The 16,288-nt window shown below is 36.5% G+C and overlaps 1 protein-coding gene across 2 annotated transcripts in view; it reads right to left on the reverse strand.

Moving 5' to 3' along the window:
* The window catches only part of PACRG (parkin coregulated), a 469,474-nt gene that overhangs the window by 305,916 nt on the left and 147,270 nt on the right, over positions 1-16,288 (reverse strand). For both annotated transcript variants that reach the window (XM_024194745.1, XM_024194744.2), the window contains exon 3: positions 15,462-15,596. In XM_024194745.1, coding sequence (XP_024050513.1) covers positions 15,462-15,596 — 135 coding nt within the window. The remainder of the gene's footprint in view (positions 1-15,461; positions 15,597-16,288) is intronic.

A 16,288-nucleotide genomic window follows, 5' to 3' on the forward strand; every position in this document is an offset into this window, starting at 1 on the left:
AGGGTGACAAGAATGATGAGGGGAATGGAAAAACTCTCATATGAAGATTGAAAAGTCTGGGATTGTTTCCCTAGAAAGTATATGAATAACAGAGGACATGATAAAAGAATATATAATAATGAATAGTATAGAAAAGGCAGATCAGGAGCTTCTTTTCTCCCTGTCGCCACATAACAAGTTCAAGGAAAGTAAAAGGTGACAAATTCAAAACTGATAAAAAGAAATACTTTTTCAAATAAAGAGCAGTTATTTACCAATAACTGTTGCGCTTTGAGAGTCGTCTCTTTGTATTCACGCTTGTGGGATATGACCCTTGGCCTCAAGCTGCAGAACTGCCTTGAAAAGCCATGTCCTTTGGGGTGTGCATGAGAGATCTTGTGCAAGGGTGATGTCATCACCCAACTCTATAAGGGAATGCCCTCCCCCACCACCTAGTTCATTTCCTTCTCAGCTACCTCAGAGAGCAAACAAAACATGCTTTCATGTTCTTAGGCCAGATCTTTCCTTAGTCTAGATTTTAGTATTATTTTCTTGTATTTCCCTCCCTGTGTTCCCCAAGTTCCACAAGTGGGAATATACAAAAGAATGCAGAAACAGACTGAGGAACTCATTGCCACATAATGTTTCTAAAGACAAGAGCTTAGCAATATGTTCCTAAATGTTCTACTATAGCATCATCATAACCAATCAGATTATTCAAATTTTCCAACCTGTTGTGTAGCCTGATTTTGAGGCAAATATGAAAGCAAATTTTCTTTAATTGTAAAATTGTGTTCTGCTATTCTGATCCACAAATGTAGATAGATGACATCTCCATTTCTTTTCCTACTGGCCTATAGTTAAACCAATTTCCACCAAATTTCCCATCAATAGACTATCTGTGGCATCACTTCAAGATAAGGTCTTGTCTAAGAATTAAAGGGAAAAAATTCTCTTCTATTTTAACATGCTATAAAACATACAAGGAAAGGCACCAGACTGATGAATATGAATAGAATAAACCCATTTCACAGTATAGAAAATTTCCCTTTTGGCTTATTAAGTCCATGAGTCCAGACAGTTACTTCTGAGTAGCAGTGCCTTTACAACCTAACTGAGAGTGAAGAGCCTGGCTATTCAACAACTGTATGAAGTACTTTGCACGTCAAACTGCCAGATTCAGACTGTAGTGTTTGCTGAATGAATTTCCAGATAGCTGCGTGACAGATTTATGTAACTGAGGTGGATTCCGTTGGTCAGGTGGTATATGTTTTTTACGATAGGACAAGGAAGACCTTCTGACTTAAGTCCCTTGAACATAAGATTTAATTCTTCTCATAACACAGATGAGATACTTCTTGGACTTCTTAAAATCCCTTCCAGGAAATAAAAGATTGTTAGATGAGAAGAGCATGTTTTATCTAGGTAACATTTTAGATACGATAACATTTATCTTACACCACAACCTTTTCCTTATCTGAAGATGAGGATGTACAAAAGCTAAATAAGGAGATTTCTTGATTGATATGAAAGGATGAACTTACTTCACAGAGAAACTTAGACATGATTCCTAATCCTGTGCTTTCCTCATAGAAGCACAGAGTAATAATTTCTCTGTCCCTCCTATAAGAGGTAGTATTAATCAAAAGGACTATCTTATAAGGAAGAAGAGTCATAGGTATATAATTAATCAATCAATCAACTTTTGGAAAACAAAGTCTACTCCTAGAAGAAATTCACCTTTCTAATTCTAAGTTTAATTAAGATAGTGCTTTGATGGACCACAATAATAAGCCAAGGAACTTTAGCAAACAATTTCCACTTATGTGGTATATATGCTTCTTCCAAGCATCTTAGAGAATCGTTGTTAACAGGAATGGCTAACCATGTTCAGTGGGGGTCTGGTGCCAAGAGGCAGCATGTGGGCTCAAAGACCTCATCTATTAAGCTAATAAGTTGGGAGAGGGTTTTTGTTGTTGTTTTGCCAAAGGGCAGAAACCAATAAAGCCAACAATCTAACTAACTAACTAGAAGCTAACTATAGAAATTAAGTCGCACAGCATGCAGTGATGCAGACGCTACAGGCATTCCATTTTGAAGCCACATGCTGTAAGAAGGAAATGGAGAGTGGATGCAGCCACCCAGCTCTTTATGCTCTTGGCTATGGGGTAGGGTTCTATTCAGAAGAGATTCCAGTCTCACATGCATGGGGTGCATGTACACTAGGAGTGGAATACATGTGCACAATAACTCAAAGAAGAACTTCACTTTCATGTTGCTAGTCTTTATTACAAGCTGGTATTCACTGCAAAGAGCCGTATTAACACATCACTGTAAGCAAACTTTTTTTTTTTAAATCTGACTTTTACATCTAAGCTCCAATTTAAATACTAAGACACCCCATTAGGACCATGATTTGACTTCTTTTGAGGTGGCTTATTTCTATCAGTCTTTAGCTAATAAATAATTCCTTAAATAAAGTATGAACATCTGCACAAAATATTTATTTTCAAACACAGAAAAAAAGAGTCAATGCATGATTCTTCAAATAAAGCATTTAATTAGAATATATACTTAAATAAAATATAAATCTTGTTAATTCAATAATTTTGGGTTATAATTCTAGCACTAATTTTCAGGCATCTCTTATGTCCTATATTAGTGGGTGTATCTTTAATAAACAAACAAAACATATTTTTTTCTGTCTGATACTACAGCAAGTCACAGAAAAGAAAATTAACAACCTGGAGATTTTGCCTCTTAGTGAGCATGAAGCAGAATTTTAAGATTCCCTATAAGCAGCTGTTACCCAAGCATTATGTGCAACAATTGGATGGCAATGGGGGCTGTTTCCCTTAAAACTTAAAGAAGAAATTTACTTTGTCCACAATACATAGAGCCTAGCACATGCTGGGACTGTTATTACATAGGAATACTGCCATGCTGAACATAATACAGACTACATCTTAAAAAATTTGCTGCATTATAATAAAGAAAGATATATATAATAAATATATTGGATAAAAAATAAATAAAGAAAGAGTAAAAAAAATGCCTAGCGGGTTTGGCAAAGCAGTAGATAAAAGGCTAAGAGCCTTTGATCTGGCCACATGAGGAGTATGTGTATTCAGTATAACATACTTCCAAAAGTGGAGTTATTATATTAATATATTTTTGGGACATAATATGTTTGCAGCAAGAAAAGACACATTGAACTTTGTTCCATGAAATTATAGGGGATACTCACACAACCTGAAGTTTCATTAGCCAATCAGATTCTGCTTTTCAAAAAGCCCATTTTATAAAGGCAAATTATATGATGTCTGTATTATTTTATTTTATATAGTTTTATTTCTGCTATATCATATAGTGGCATCGGTGATGGCCTTTGAGAAAATCTATTTTATATAATTGAAAACATTCAGAATATGACCTACTCAATCTGCCCTTCTGGGCTCTTCTTGACTGAGCTATACTAAGCAGAACATTAGAAAATTATCAATGTCTAAGTAAGTCAGGTCAGGATAGACATGGTTATATAACACCTCATGACTGTAGACTCTAATAGGCTTTTCCAGTAATATGTAAGCAGTTACAATGCCAGACTTCTCTTACAACTCTTTAAGAGACCCCAACTATGAAATGAAAGTAGTATTTCACATGTGTGGAAAACAATTCGTTTCCCTGTTTACATATGCTTTTCTTTTGTCTCTTGGTGCTTTTCTAAGTCAAGCTCTGTCCGGTAATTTTCACATTAAAAAGTTTCCTCTGCACTAATTATATTTACTTTTCTTAGCTAAAATATTTTATGCATTTGAACATTAACTGTTTCTTGTTTTTTGGTTGATGGTTGAAATAAAAAAAAATTACAAGTTTGATAAAAGAAAGTGGATTTGAGAATTCACTCTCTGTCTCCAAGCGTCACATCAGAACAGACACAGTGTTTCACCAACATAAATGAAAACATCAAACACATTGATTTTCTTATGGTCAAGTTGTCAATTTGATTTGATTTGTCACCTGCCACAGAGATTTAGCTCTTTGTAGTCCTTGAGTAAAGGGAGGGGGAATCATAAGTGATGGGACAGAGAATGAGCTATTCATTAAATTACTAATTGGGACAGGGCTGTGGATTCACCTTCAGGGCAGATACAGAAAACTCATCAAAGCCCTGTTTGTGCCACTGAATGGAACTTTCTGACAAGCAGCAACAAGCTCTTTTAAGACTGATGTTTCTGCTTACAGTTTAAAGATTAAAGTGCAACGAGCTCTGACACTTCTAGACAACAACCTTTGTAGCTGGGGAAAAAAAGACTATTCTGCCTGAAACACAGTGATAATAAAATATCTTGGCTATGTTGACTTCCCCTACCTTCTGAACACTCTCCCTTTTTTGAAGAGAGGTAGCTGTTTAAGTCAAAGAGGAGGAGCAATTTGTTTTCCTTCTGGTTGTCAATCTACCAACTTTTGAAGCTTACAACATCACTTGTTTCCCTTTGGGTCCATAGTAATGTGAATTGTCTTTATCCAAGTGCCCAACAAATCATTGTCACATAACAGCAGTCGACCTTTCTTTTCAATCTATGCACTTTTCAAGAGTTATAAATCAGTTGACTTTCAAGCTCGATGAGATGGCATATGCCCTGGTTTGAAGAACAGATGGAGGCTTGGGGGAAAATTGTTTCTGCAGGCTTGCTACAAGCAGCACTGCTTCATAAAAGTGAACTATTCGCACTAATTTCTCACATAAATTATAGAGGCAGGGAGCACCAGCCCATTCAGCAGAAAATCTTTCATCTAGCTTTCAGAGGTCATTTAGCAAATTTAAATTAAAGTTATTTCTGATACATGGCTGGGTTTTCATTCAGTACACTTTCAAGAGACAGCAATTTACATCAAATAAAGGGATGGCTTTAATTGTGTATGGAGAAAAAAAAAAGAGGAATAGTAAATTAGCTGCCACAAGATTACCATTTTCTAGAATCCTAGAATAAGCTGTGACTATTAATTAATCACAGAGGAATTAATAATTGAAATATGGCAGCTTTGTATTACAGAAATCAGGTAAACTGTCACTTTTCTTTGCAAGGCCTGTTTTAGACTCCCACTGAAGACTGGCATTCAAATTCTAGCACTTACCGTTATTAAAAGAAAAAGGAACTCTGGGACAACATCCTTTACTCTTTAAAGGAAACAAATTATTCAGCTGTTAAGTAAATGTGCATGTCACAATTTTTAATAAATATGGTACTTTATTTGAGGAGGGAAGAGAAACAGTTCATCACATTTTTGAATTATAAATATGAAAGAAATGGAAAGGAAAAGAACAGTGAATTATGATAAACTGAATCGATAATGGCTGCTTCATAAAAGTGAGCCACAAGTGGTGAAGAAGAGTGCAATGATGTCTCTCATATTCTGATATAATTTACTGTTTCACTGTGGCATTTTAAAGTATAGTTTTTTAAAAATTGATAAGAAAATAGAACCAGGCATATTTAGCTAAATAATTATTTCAAATTCTATTGTACTCCATGAAATTATCAGTTATGTCAGTGAAAACACTTTGTTCTGATATAGTTTTCCATCTTTCACTCCATGAATAGCAATTCCACCAAGACATGCAAAGAAGTATCCTTCCAGAAGTAAAAAGAAGTGAAAAGGAGTAAAATCATGAAAGCTCTTCATACAGTAAGCAAGTGATGAGTCACCACAAAATTCTAGGTATTTGTACAGACACTTCTGTCAAAATTTTAATGAATACTTTAAACATCCAATTAAATTATGCACATTTTTGAAAACTTTGATTATCTGTTTGAAAACCTATTTTTAGTATATTTAGTGAGAACACGACTATTTTTAAAAATATGATTTGAAAAGACCACTTTTATCTGGAATTACTGGTATAAATTATACTAACAGCTGAAAACCCTGATTCTGGGAGCCTAGAATCCTAGTTCTTTCAATGACCCCATGTGGTACTGTGCAAGTTATCTAGGGCAAAATTTTCTAAAAGTGTCCACTAATTTTTGGTACCTATGTTTTGTTTGTGGTGCCCACCTTGAAACTTGGCACCAAAAACAAGAGATGTCCAAATTTAGATGACAGCTTTGAAAATGTTGTCCTAAACTCCAAGCCTCAGTTTTGCATTTTCTTTTGCCTTCTGTAAAACAGGAATAAAATTACTTACCTAACACACATAGGTGTTGTGAAAATTAATGTTTGTAAAGCGCTTGGAGACAAAACACAAATGTGTAAATACTAAATATAATGATAGGTAACTGAGCATTTGTAGTTGCGAGAAAGATATTTTTGTTTACAATTATCTAAAGGAATGCTGATCACTTCATTTTGACTTCTGTGACTCAGGACATTATATCTTACAGTTGAGCTGACCAGAAGTGGACTCCACTGAATATCATCAGTGAATTAATAAATTAACGTTATCAGCAGGAAAAGCTTTTTTATACAACCTAGGGGGATGAGGGAGGGAGAGGCCAGTAGGCACTCAGGGTGAAATCCTGGCCCTAATGAAATCAGTCGGTGTTTTGCCATTTACTTAAATGGGACAGGATTTCACCCTTGATTCTTATCCATTCTAAGGCCCCTTTAAATACTCTGGCTGTGCAAAAGAGCTTTAAAGTGGGTGTAAATGTAATTTTCATCCACTTTATACTGTCAGACTGGTGTAAAGAGACTTTCATTTAAATGAGAATCAAGCTTATGTGTTAAACTGTCTGCATTTTTTAAAATCATAAACTTGAATACAAAGAAGCCAAGAGACTGGAACTGTGGTTTGAATTTTTGGAATTCTCTGAAAAGCTCACATGCATATCAGAAATTATAGCACTTTGAGACTGATTAGCTGAAAAATAGCAAACTAGCATCACAGCCATATAGGATGATAAGTGTTATTCATCTATACTGCATTGATATCAGCAAGTCGATACAGTAGGCTTCTTAGTTTTAAATAACATTTTGCCTGACTGAAGAGGAACTATTGCTGTGTTTCTAGCCCAAAACTGAATTGTCTTTTTTGCTGCTATATCAAATTGCATATGTCTAAATTTTCTATGCACTATTGCTATTACAGTTGGGTGAGTTTTTTAGCGTACCTGCTTTTCACCTTTCTCCTTCACTGAATATGTGTGGCAGACTATTCCCCCCAAATACATTATTTAGTATTCAATTTCCCAAGAACTTATTTTCATATTATCTGCTGATGTTTTTAATCTCTCTAGATTACTGTATGTTATTTCTATGCTCACTGGTATTTGCAGATCTATCCAATTTAATATAATCTTGAAGTTTCACTATTTTACAGTTTACTTCTTCTAGATCACTTATGAAGATGATAAATAAAACAAGAATTAATATCAGTTTCTGTGGTACCCACTAGCTACATGGCCCAATCTTGATATACTGCCATTTGTCACTTCCCTTTGCATATTATCTTTCAGCCAATTTTCAGTCCACATGACATTGTTCCTGGTTTTTAACCTAATAGTATGCCCCTTTTAGCATCTTTTATTAACAAAGATGTTAAATACTGCTTAAGAAGGAATGGAAGAAGGAGCAAATAAATGTATATCTATATTTTATTTTCAAAGAAGAGGTTATCTCTTGCAGTCAATATGTCCTACTTGCTGCCAAAAAACTGACTTTACAAATTACAACAAATTAGCATGGCACCGAGACTGTTTTTATGGAAATAAACGCATTGCTGTATTTTTTACTGGCTTTTAAGTGGTCTGAATTTTGAAATTCATTTCATAAATGAATTTAAAACAACATTTGAGAGTAAGGTATATACAGAATCAGTAAGTACTGATTTATGTTGATCAATACCAACCAAAATAATTACCAAATTTAAAAATATTCCAGGCATTTTATTCTCAGCTGAAGGGAAGAGGATACCCTTTGGCAGAAAAACAAGTACTGTCAAGAAGAAAACTACTCCTTTCCCCTTTCCCCCAGTCCAGGAACCAACATAATAGTAAGAGCTCTGAATCAGTCATAACAGCATCTCTTTTGTGGCTATATGCAAGGGGGTCATTGATTCAATAGAAAATGAGAACAAAACGAGGATAGGATACTCATTTACATGAGTCTCCTCCCATGTTCTACCTTCCTCAAAAAGAAAAAGGCCTCCATGGCCTAGTCAACTTTGTGATGGAAGGCTGTGTGCACAATCCAGATTCAATACAAGAATTCTATGTAGGTGGCCATACATGCCTTTTCTGATTAATAGAAGCTAAGAAAAATAAATCACTATCACTCACTAGAAGATAATAGAAACACCAGTTATCCTTCTTTTACCTACAGCCTTGTCTATTCTTAAAAAGTTTTGCTGGTATAGCTATATCAGTAAATCCTCCTGGTGTAGATGCCGTATATACCAGTAAAAAAGTTATTTTGCTGGTATAGCTTATACCAGTTTCCCCAGTGAAATAAACCATGCTGGCAAAAGTACTCTTTTGCCCATGTAACTGCATCTATACTAGGGCTTTTGTTAGCATAGCTGCGTCAGCAAAAATCATACCCCTAACTGACATAGCTATGCTGGCAAACATAGACCAAGCCTACCTTCCTGTTTTTGCTGCACAGAAAAGTTTGCCAACCTTGAAATTGGTTTCCATTCTTTTGAAAATGCTAAAATTGTTTTGAAGAATTGCTATTTCTTTTCCTTTTCAGAGCATAATGATTTTTATAATTAACCTTTACCACCTAAATAATCCTGATTTTCCAAACATTCTGGGGACTATGTCTGGGATATGCTGAGCATGTATTTAAAATGTCTCCTTAATAATTCAGAAATACTTCTTTGGTTTTATCAACTTTCCTTGTTCAAGGTTTAATTGGATTCTGACTTTTTAAAATTCAGGAATGTATATTGTCAGTCCTGAGCTATGAGCATTTATTATTCAGAGCTCTATATGAAATTGTGCACAAGAACATATTACTAAACTTTAAAATCAAATTGTGATATACATAGGCTACCAGAGAACTGCAGGATTGCCAAACAACTATCCACAATACCTACAGAAGATTACTGCACAGTTTAATAAATTCATTTTTTAAAAGTTCACACTTCTGACTACTTGCAAACTCCAAATTAACAGCAATATTGTCGTCAAGATCTCAACTATTAAGTCTGCTGTATCAGTAACAACTTTTTTGTATAATATAGGAATTACCCTACCAAACTGTTAGTAGCCAGAACTAGATGCTTCCGAGGAAGATGCAAAAAGCATGGACAGTTATGAAATAACCTACCCATAGATGAAGTTTTTTCCTACCTCTTAGTTATAGGTGGCTTTCTGCCCTGAAACATGAGTGTTTATCATTTTTTTATGCATTCAAGACTAATGTCGATGCACATATGTAAATTGAGGGCATAATGTGCACTTCTAAATATTATATTGGCCATATGCCAGTTGCCAGTTGCCAAAGAAACTCACAGGATGCAGATGCTAGAAGTTTTCATGAAGGGGAATTAAAAAGTTCAGAGTATTCTGAGTAGATGCTTTGCTTGGATTGCAATCAAAATCTCAGGCTTGTCTGATAAATGGACTAAAGAGCTAAGTGCTTAATATGAAGGCTCGCTTTTCCCTCCATGGAAATAACTAACAAGTCAGGGTGTAGGTTTGAGTCCTGAGAGTAACAAAGGGATAATTTCACAAATATTCATAAATTATAAAGCCAAATGGACCACTGTGATCATCTAATCTAACCTCCTGCATAACAAAGGCCATAGGACTTTTCTGAATTAATTCCTGTTTGAACTAGAGCATATCTTTTAGAAAAACTTCTATAAAAATTGCCAGTAATGGAGAATTCACCGCAACCCTTGGTAAATTATTCCACACTGTTCAAAATGTGTGCCTTATTTCTGTTCTGAATTTGTCTAGCTTCAGCTTCCAGCCAATGGTTCATGTTATACCTTTGTCTACTAGATTGAAGAGCCTATTATCAAATGTTTGATCTCCATATATGTACTTAGACATCATGAGCAAGTCACCACTTAATCATCTCTTGGTTAAAATAAACAGATTGAGCTCCTGGAGTCTGTCACGTCAGGCATGTTTTCCAATCCTTTAATGATTCTCGTGGCTCTTCTCTGAGCCCTCTCCAAACTTATCAACATCCTTCCTGAATTGTGGACACCACTCCAGTGCTAAATACAGAGGTAATATATCCTCCATACACCTATGCAATATTCCCTTATTTATGAGCCAAGGATTGTATTAGCCCTTTTGGCCACAGCATCATACCAGGAGCTCATGTTCAGCTGATTATCCACCATGACCCCCAAATCTTTTTTTCAGAATCACTGCTTCCCAGGATAGAGTCCCCCTTCTTGTAAGTATGGCCTACATTCTATATTCATAGATGCCTGACTTTACATGTGGCCATATTAAAAGGCATATTGTTTGCTTGCATGCAGCTTACCAAGTGATTGAGATTGCTCTGTATTTGTGACCTGTCCTCTTCATTAGTTACCATTCACCCAATCTTTGTGTTAAACTTTATCAATAATGATTTTGTGTTTTCCTCCAGGTCACTGATTAAAATAGAGTGGAGCCAAGAACAGATCCCTGTGGGACTCCACTACACCCATTTGATGACCATTCCCTATTTACAATTACATTTTGAGACCTATCACTTAGCTAATTTTTAATCTATTTAATATGTGCCATGTTAACTTTGTATGGTTCCAGTTTCTTAATCAGAATATTGTGTGGTACCGAGTCAATTGCCCTATGGAAGTTTAAATATACTATATAAACACAGTTACTTTTATCAACCAAATTTATAATCTCATCAATAAAAGATACCAAGTTCCTTTGAAAGGGCCTATTTTCCACAAACACAGGCAGATGCTATGAGTAAGAGGTTCCTGTCTTCTTATTTTAGATGGGAAACTGATTATAGTTTGTAAACCAAGATTGTTTAGACTGGTATTACTTTTTATTCTTAAGGGTATGTCTGGGGGGGGGGGAGGTGTTGCAGGAGTTGTTTAGTACTTTGTCTATTTGTTATTCTTTCAAGTGTGGGTCAATTTTATTTTTTATTTTTGTATAGAGCACTTTTCTAGTCCTAGATTATAAATACATTTTATCTATTTATTTGTTTTCCCCTATCAGGGGGAAACAGCCTTTAAAAAAAAAATCTGAACAATAATATAAAAAAAAGAAGGGGAGGGAGAAGAAAGAGTCTAATATGACTGCCTTTGAAGCACAATACCAAGGAGATGCCCTTTGCCATGGTAAATTTTAAAACCTACAGTAAGAGTTAACTTTGTTGTAGAAGAATCTAATTTACTTTGGCCTCTATTGAAAAAAATCCACTGAATAGTATTGTGTCTCCAGTTGATCAGATAGAGATCAGACATTGTCACAACCCCGCAAAGTCATAAAACGCACATCTCCTTTCACTTTCCATTGTGAAATTGCAAATTATAAATGGCAAAAGGCAACTCAACAAACTACACATCCAGAATAAACCCTCTGGGAGTGCAGGCAAAGCAGATCTCTATACTAGCTCCAAATAAGATGGCACGGAGGGGCCATTCAATCCACACTTACGCCTGGGTTTTATTTCCTCTAAACATCTGCATATTCCCCTGCACTAAGCCCCTTTACTTGAGCTTTACCCAGGAAGGGATGAATTCAGACCTCCAGGGCACTGTCTAAATTAGGGGAAAAGGTGGTGTTTTAAAAACATATTAGCTAACATGGTTTTATTAACACAGTTTTAAACACTACTTAGCACCTTTTGTAGAGAGGATTTAATACCTTTAAAACCATGTTAGATAGTTGTAGTCCTCCATTGATACTGTTCTCAAACCAGTACAACTCAACCAGTACATATGAGAGGAAAATCAGGTCCTAATTATGGCTCAAATTCTGCACACAGGGCTTGTCTACACATGGAATAGCTATTCTGCTTTAAATTCACACCCTACTTTATTCTAGAATAACTTTCATGTGTAGACAACTCCCTAAATGTGACTAATCACATACTTAAAGTTAAGCATGTGTATAAGTGTTTGCAGGTCTGTGTTTGCTTACTAGACACAATAAACCCCCCTCTACACACCATTAGACCATTGATCTTAGTTTTTATATAAATCTCAGATTTTTTTTCAGCTAACTGAAGACCACCATGTTGAGTCTAACCCCAGCTATAATGGAATGATTGAGTGATCAACACATTTTTTTCACTATTTTAACATCTCATAATTATAATTATTTTACATCATGTTTTAATAATTATTAGAAAATTAAATATTGTATATTTCATGGGAAGGAAGAACATCTTGAGGTGTTTTCCTTTGTCAGAACAAATCGCGTTTTTGAGACTCCCCTTACATTAGCTCTGGTGCACCACTGAACAGACAAGCTAATGAGCGAAATGAACCATGACATGCATCTCATATAAACAGAACAAGAAAAAACAGTAAAATCATGATACTATGCGGTTATATCAGGACTAAAATATCTATGATAAATGTGACATCATTTATTTCTTCTCTGCTTGTCCTTGTTTCAGTAAAACTGGCTGATACATGGAAATAAAAGCAATAGAATGAAGTTTCTATATAGCGTTTTCTAGAAAAACCTCTTCCAAACATTGTATCATTAAAGGCAACATCTAGTTTCATTTATTAATACAGTTCTAGCAAACTCTCTAAAGGAAAACAAAGTTTTTGACTGAGAAATATTAGATCATTGTTTTCATGATTTAGGCAGATTTAGAAGTCAATATAATGGATGAAAATTAGTATTGGGGTGTATGCCTGTATTTGAGCTATGTGTCTGTGTCTTAAAACAAAGAGAAAAATATAAACCCTACCCCCACAGCTATTAGCATGTGTATGAACACCACTCTCCTCATCTTGCCCACAGTCCTGCAATAGTGGGCATCCTCCCAACTGCCAGGATCTCTACCTGGTCCCCTCGTAAGGTAAGGTGGGAACCAAGAAAAGCCCATCTTCCTTCCACCTTACCCATTTTTCAGTGTGTGCCTTAAACTGCGTAGTAATCAATGGTATAATTTGGTCATCTGACTGGGATTAGGAATATCAGAAAGGGCCTGGATTGCAATCCTACCTCTCGCTGACCGTATTATTGTATTATGGTCCAACATGTTACTGCAGAGGTTGAGAGAGCCATTAGGGCCAGGAGAAATGTGAACTATGAGAAATGAGAAAGCCTTTCCTGGATTATGTTTGCGGCACCGTAGCACATTGAACATAGCCTGTGATTACCCAGGGCCATTCCATTCCAACACAATTCACCTTTCAGACATTGGGAACAACTTATTTATTCTAGACATTAAGATTTGCTTGGAAGGTTGGCTGTATGCAAATTGTCTTGGTTACTAGCCAAGCAGTCACTAGCAGCATCTAGTGGCAAGATGGTTCTAGTGGTGGAAATATGTAGGCCAATTAGCAATTAAAATGGGGTAAAAGTGGTTGGAATCTCTCAATTTGATGCTATGAGGTTAGAAATTGAAATACCTCAGGACACTGATCCTCAATGGCAGAAAATGCTGGAGAGCAGTTTAAGGCTAGTTAGACCTCTTTATGAGTTTAGAGTGAATAAGCTAAGTCCTGGAAGGTAGCAGGGCCAAATCAATCCATGGACCAGTCAGAGGGGATATTGGAATCTCTCAGTTTTCACTGAGAACATGGAAAAGCTATGGTTGAGAGGTTGGCTGCAGGTTCCCCTTGTTGCAAGAACTATGTCTTGTTTCCCTGCATTGATTTAATAGTTATATGAAATAAAGTTACAGTCTGTTCCATGTTTCCCACAAAACAAGTGCCCTTTTTAAGAACATAAGAACGGCCATACTGGGTCAGATCAAAGGTCCATCTAGCCCAGTATCTTGTCTTCTGACAGTAGCCAATGTCAGGTGCCCCAGAGGGAATGAAAAGAACAGGTAATCATCAAGTGATCCATCCCCTGTCGCCCATTCCCAGCTTCTGGCAAACAGAGGCTAGGGCAGGAGTGAAAGTGGGCCAGTCCGGGCCGGTACGGGTACAGCGCACCGATAAAAAGTGGCCGCCAGTCCGGCATGTATGCAGCCGATGTTAAAGCGCTGCTCCCCAGTCCCCCAAGCCACCAATGGAAAAGGGGGGGGGGGAATGAGCAGCTGCCCTGGGGCCGGAAATTTAAAAGGGCCCGGGGCTCCCAGCCACCGCTACCGCCCAAGGCCCCGACCCAGAAAGTGTTACTTTCACCCCTGGGCTAGGGACACCATCCCTGCCCATCCTGGCTAATAGCCATAGATGAACCTATCCTCCATTAACTTATCTAGTTCTTTTTTTAACTCTGTTATAGTCTTGGCCTTCACAACAACTTATAGCCTGGTAAGTAAAAAGCTATATCTGAATAACCAGTAATTAAACTGCATACTTTCACTTACCACACTATAATCCTAATCCTGCTCCCATTGATGTCAGTGAGAGGAGGATCAAACCTTGTATTGTGAAATCCCCCTTCCATTCACTGAATTAACAGAGCTATATTTTTAAATTAGGATCATGTTTGACATGAACAATTCAAATTCTACAAATCTGATGTATTTTTCCTCATGTATATCACGCTCATCCTGTGTAACTATTATTCTGTTTCCAGAAAAATCTTTTTCTAGCCCAATAAATAACACAAAAAGTAAAGTAATTCTTTGATAACAAAAATAATTAAATAGCAGGAGCAGGTTAAAGATCAGCATTCATTTTTCAAATTAAATTTAAAAGCCTGCTCTAGTTACTTAAAAGATTGGCAAGTTTTACAAATAACATCACTGAGCCTTTTAGAGGGAAACACAGACGCATTAGAATGGAGTCATTAGGCAATACATTTATTTTGAAGCCAATTAACCTTTTGTCAGAGAAATGTCGGAGCCGTAATGGTTTCTGCAGTGGAGGTCAGCCTCTAACAGGGGCACGTATGACAGCGATTACGCTGCCTGACATATGCTGCAGACTGAGAGTACAGCCGTGGAATGAGCATTTGCCTTCGTTTGTATTCTGCTCTGCATTTCCAGGGAGCAGGCAATCTTGACCTATCCATTTAGGTAATTAAAGCTTCCATTTGGAAGTGTCCTGCAGGAAGGTGAAATCTGGGAAAGATAAATGGCTGCTGTTCACTGTATCCAGCTACTTTTATCATTTGATGGACTGCCTGAAATAGGCTGGGTTGCCAGGTCCTCATAGAAATAGAGACGAATTGGGCAGGAGACAATACTCTAAGGCAAAGCAACTCTGTCATCTTCCTTTTTGCAACATATAATTTAATTGTTAGCCAAGGTAGATAGCTGACTCAGGGGGCCTTTCTCTAACAGCTCCCCCACCATCTTCCATTTGCTAAGAAATTACTCCAGTTTATTTACTTATAAGCCAACTTTGTTTGGCAATGAGATATGTCACTTCAATAAATGCAGCTGGCTGTTACAGCTGTGCCCTGACTTACCTTCCAGGCTATTTTATTTCCTCTTGTATCATGCTCAAGGGCAATTGGGAAGTCTCCTCGCTCATAAAACTTGCGAAATGCTGTAGGCTTTGTTGGTCTTTCTTTAAATGCTCCTGCAACTGGGGGTCCTCTTACCTAAAAAACACATAAACAAACAAACCATAATGCAACTGCATTTTTTAAATAAAAATGCTGAAATTTGTTTAGAAATATTAGTGGTTTAAAAGGGGTTGATAAGATAGCAGGTGGCACTGATTTCACTCTTCCCATGTTATACTTCTTTTAATTTAAGTGTCCTGTTAGGGTTTTTAATAGACATTAAAGGAAAGGAGTATTACTCTTAAATTTAGTATTATTCTTTAGAATTTTGTTTGCATTGTCCTGTAGGTACTAAATGTATTGTAAATGTTTTTTGGATCATCCCATGAAAAATTGTCTTTTCATTTTAAACTCTGCATCAGTTTCCACACCTTTTAAAAATAGAAATAATACTACATGCTCACAAGTTTTACAATACTGTACATGTTTTAGGAGGTTTAATTACTTCTGGTTTGTAAAGCAGTTAACATATAAAGCAATACATAAGTGTAAACTATTTTTATCAGCATCTAGAAGAACACGTCTCCTTGGGAAGCATCTTTCTATTTGCTTTAATATGAAAGTAAGACACAAATCACTTCCCCTTTGCTTTTTGGCATGGGAGAGGGGAGAGATACACACAAATACTGGCTACAGCAGTAGGTAGATGTTTAAGAGGGAGAGGTTTCTAAGCAGTCCTGAATGTACAAACAGCATGTTTTTGGCAATATGGGCTTTAGGAGGTGTGT

The sequence above is a fragment of the Terrapene carolina genome, unplaced genomic scaffold (assembly GCF_002925995.2).
Source record: "Terrapene carolina triunguis isolate 2854851 unplaced genomic scaffold, T_m_triunguis-2.0 Scaffold85, whole genome shotgun sequence".
NCBI classification, from domain to species: domain Eukaryota; kingdom Metazoa; phylum Chordata; order Testudines; family Emydidae; genus Terrapene; species Terrapene triunguis.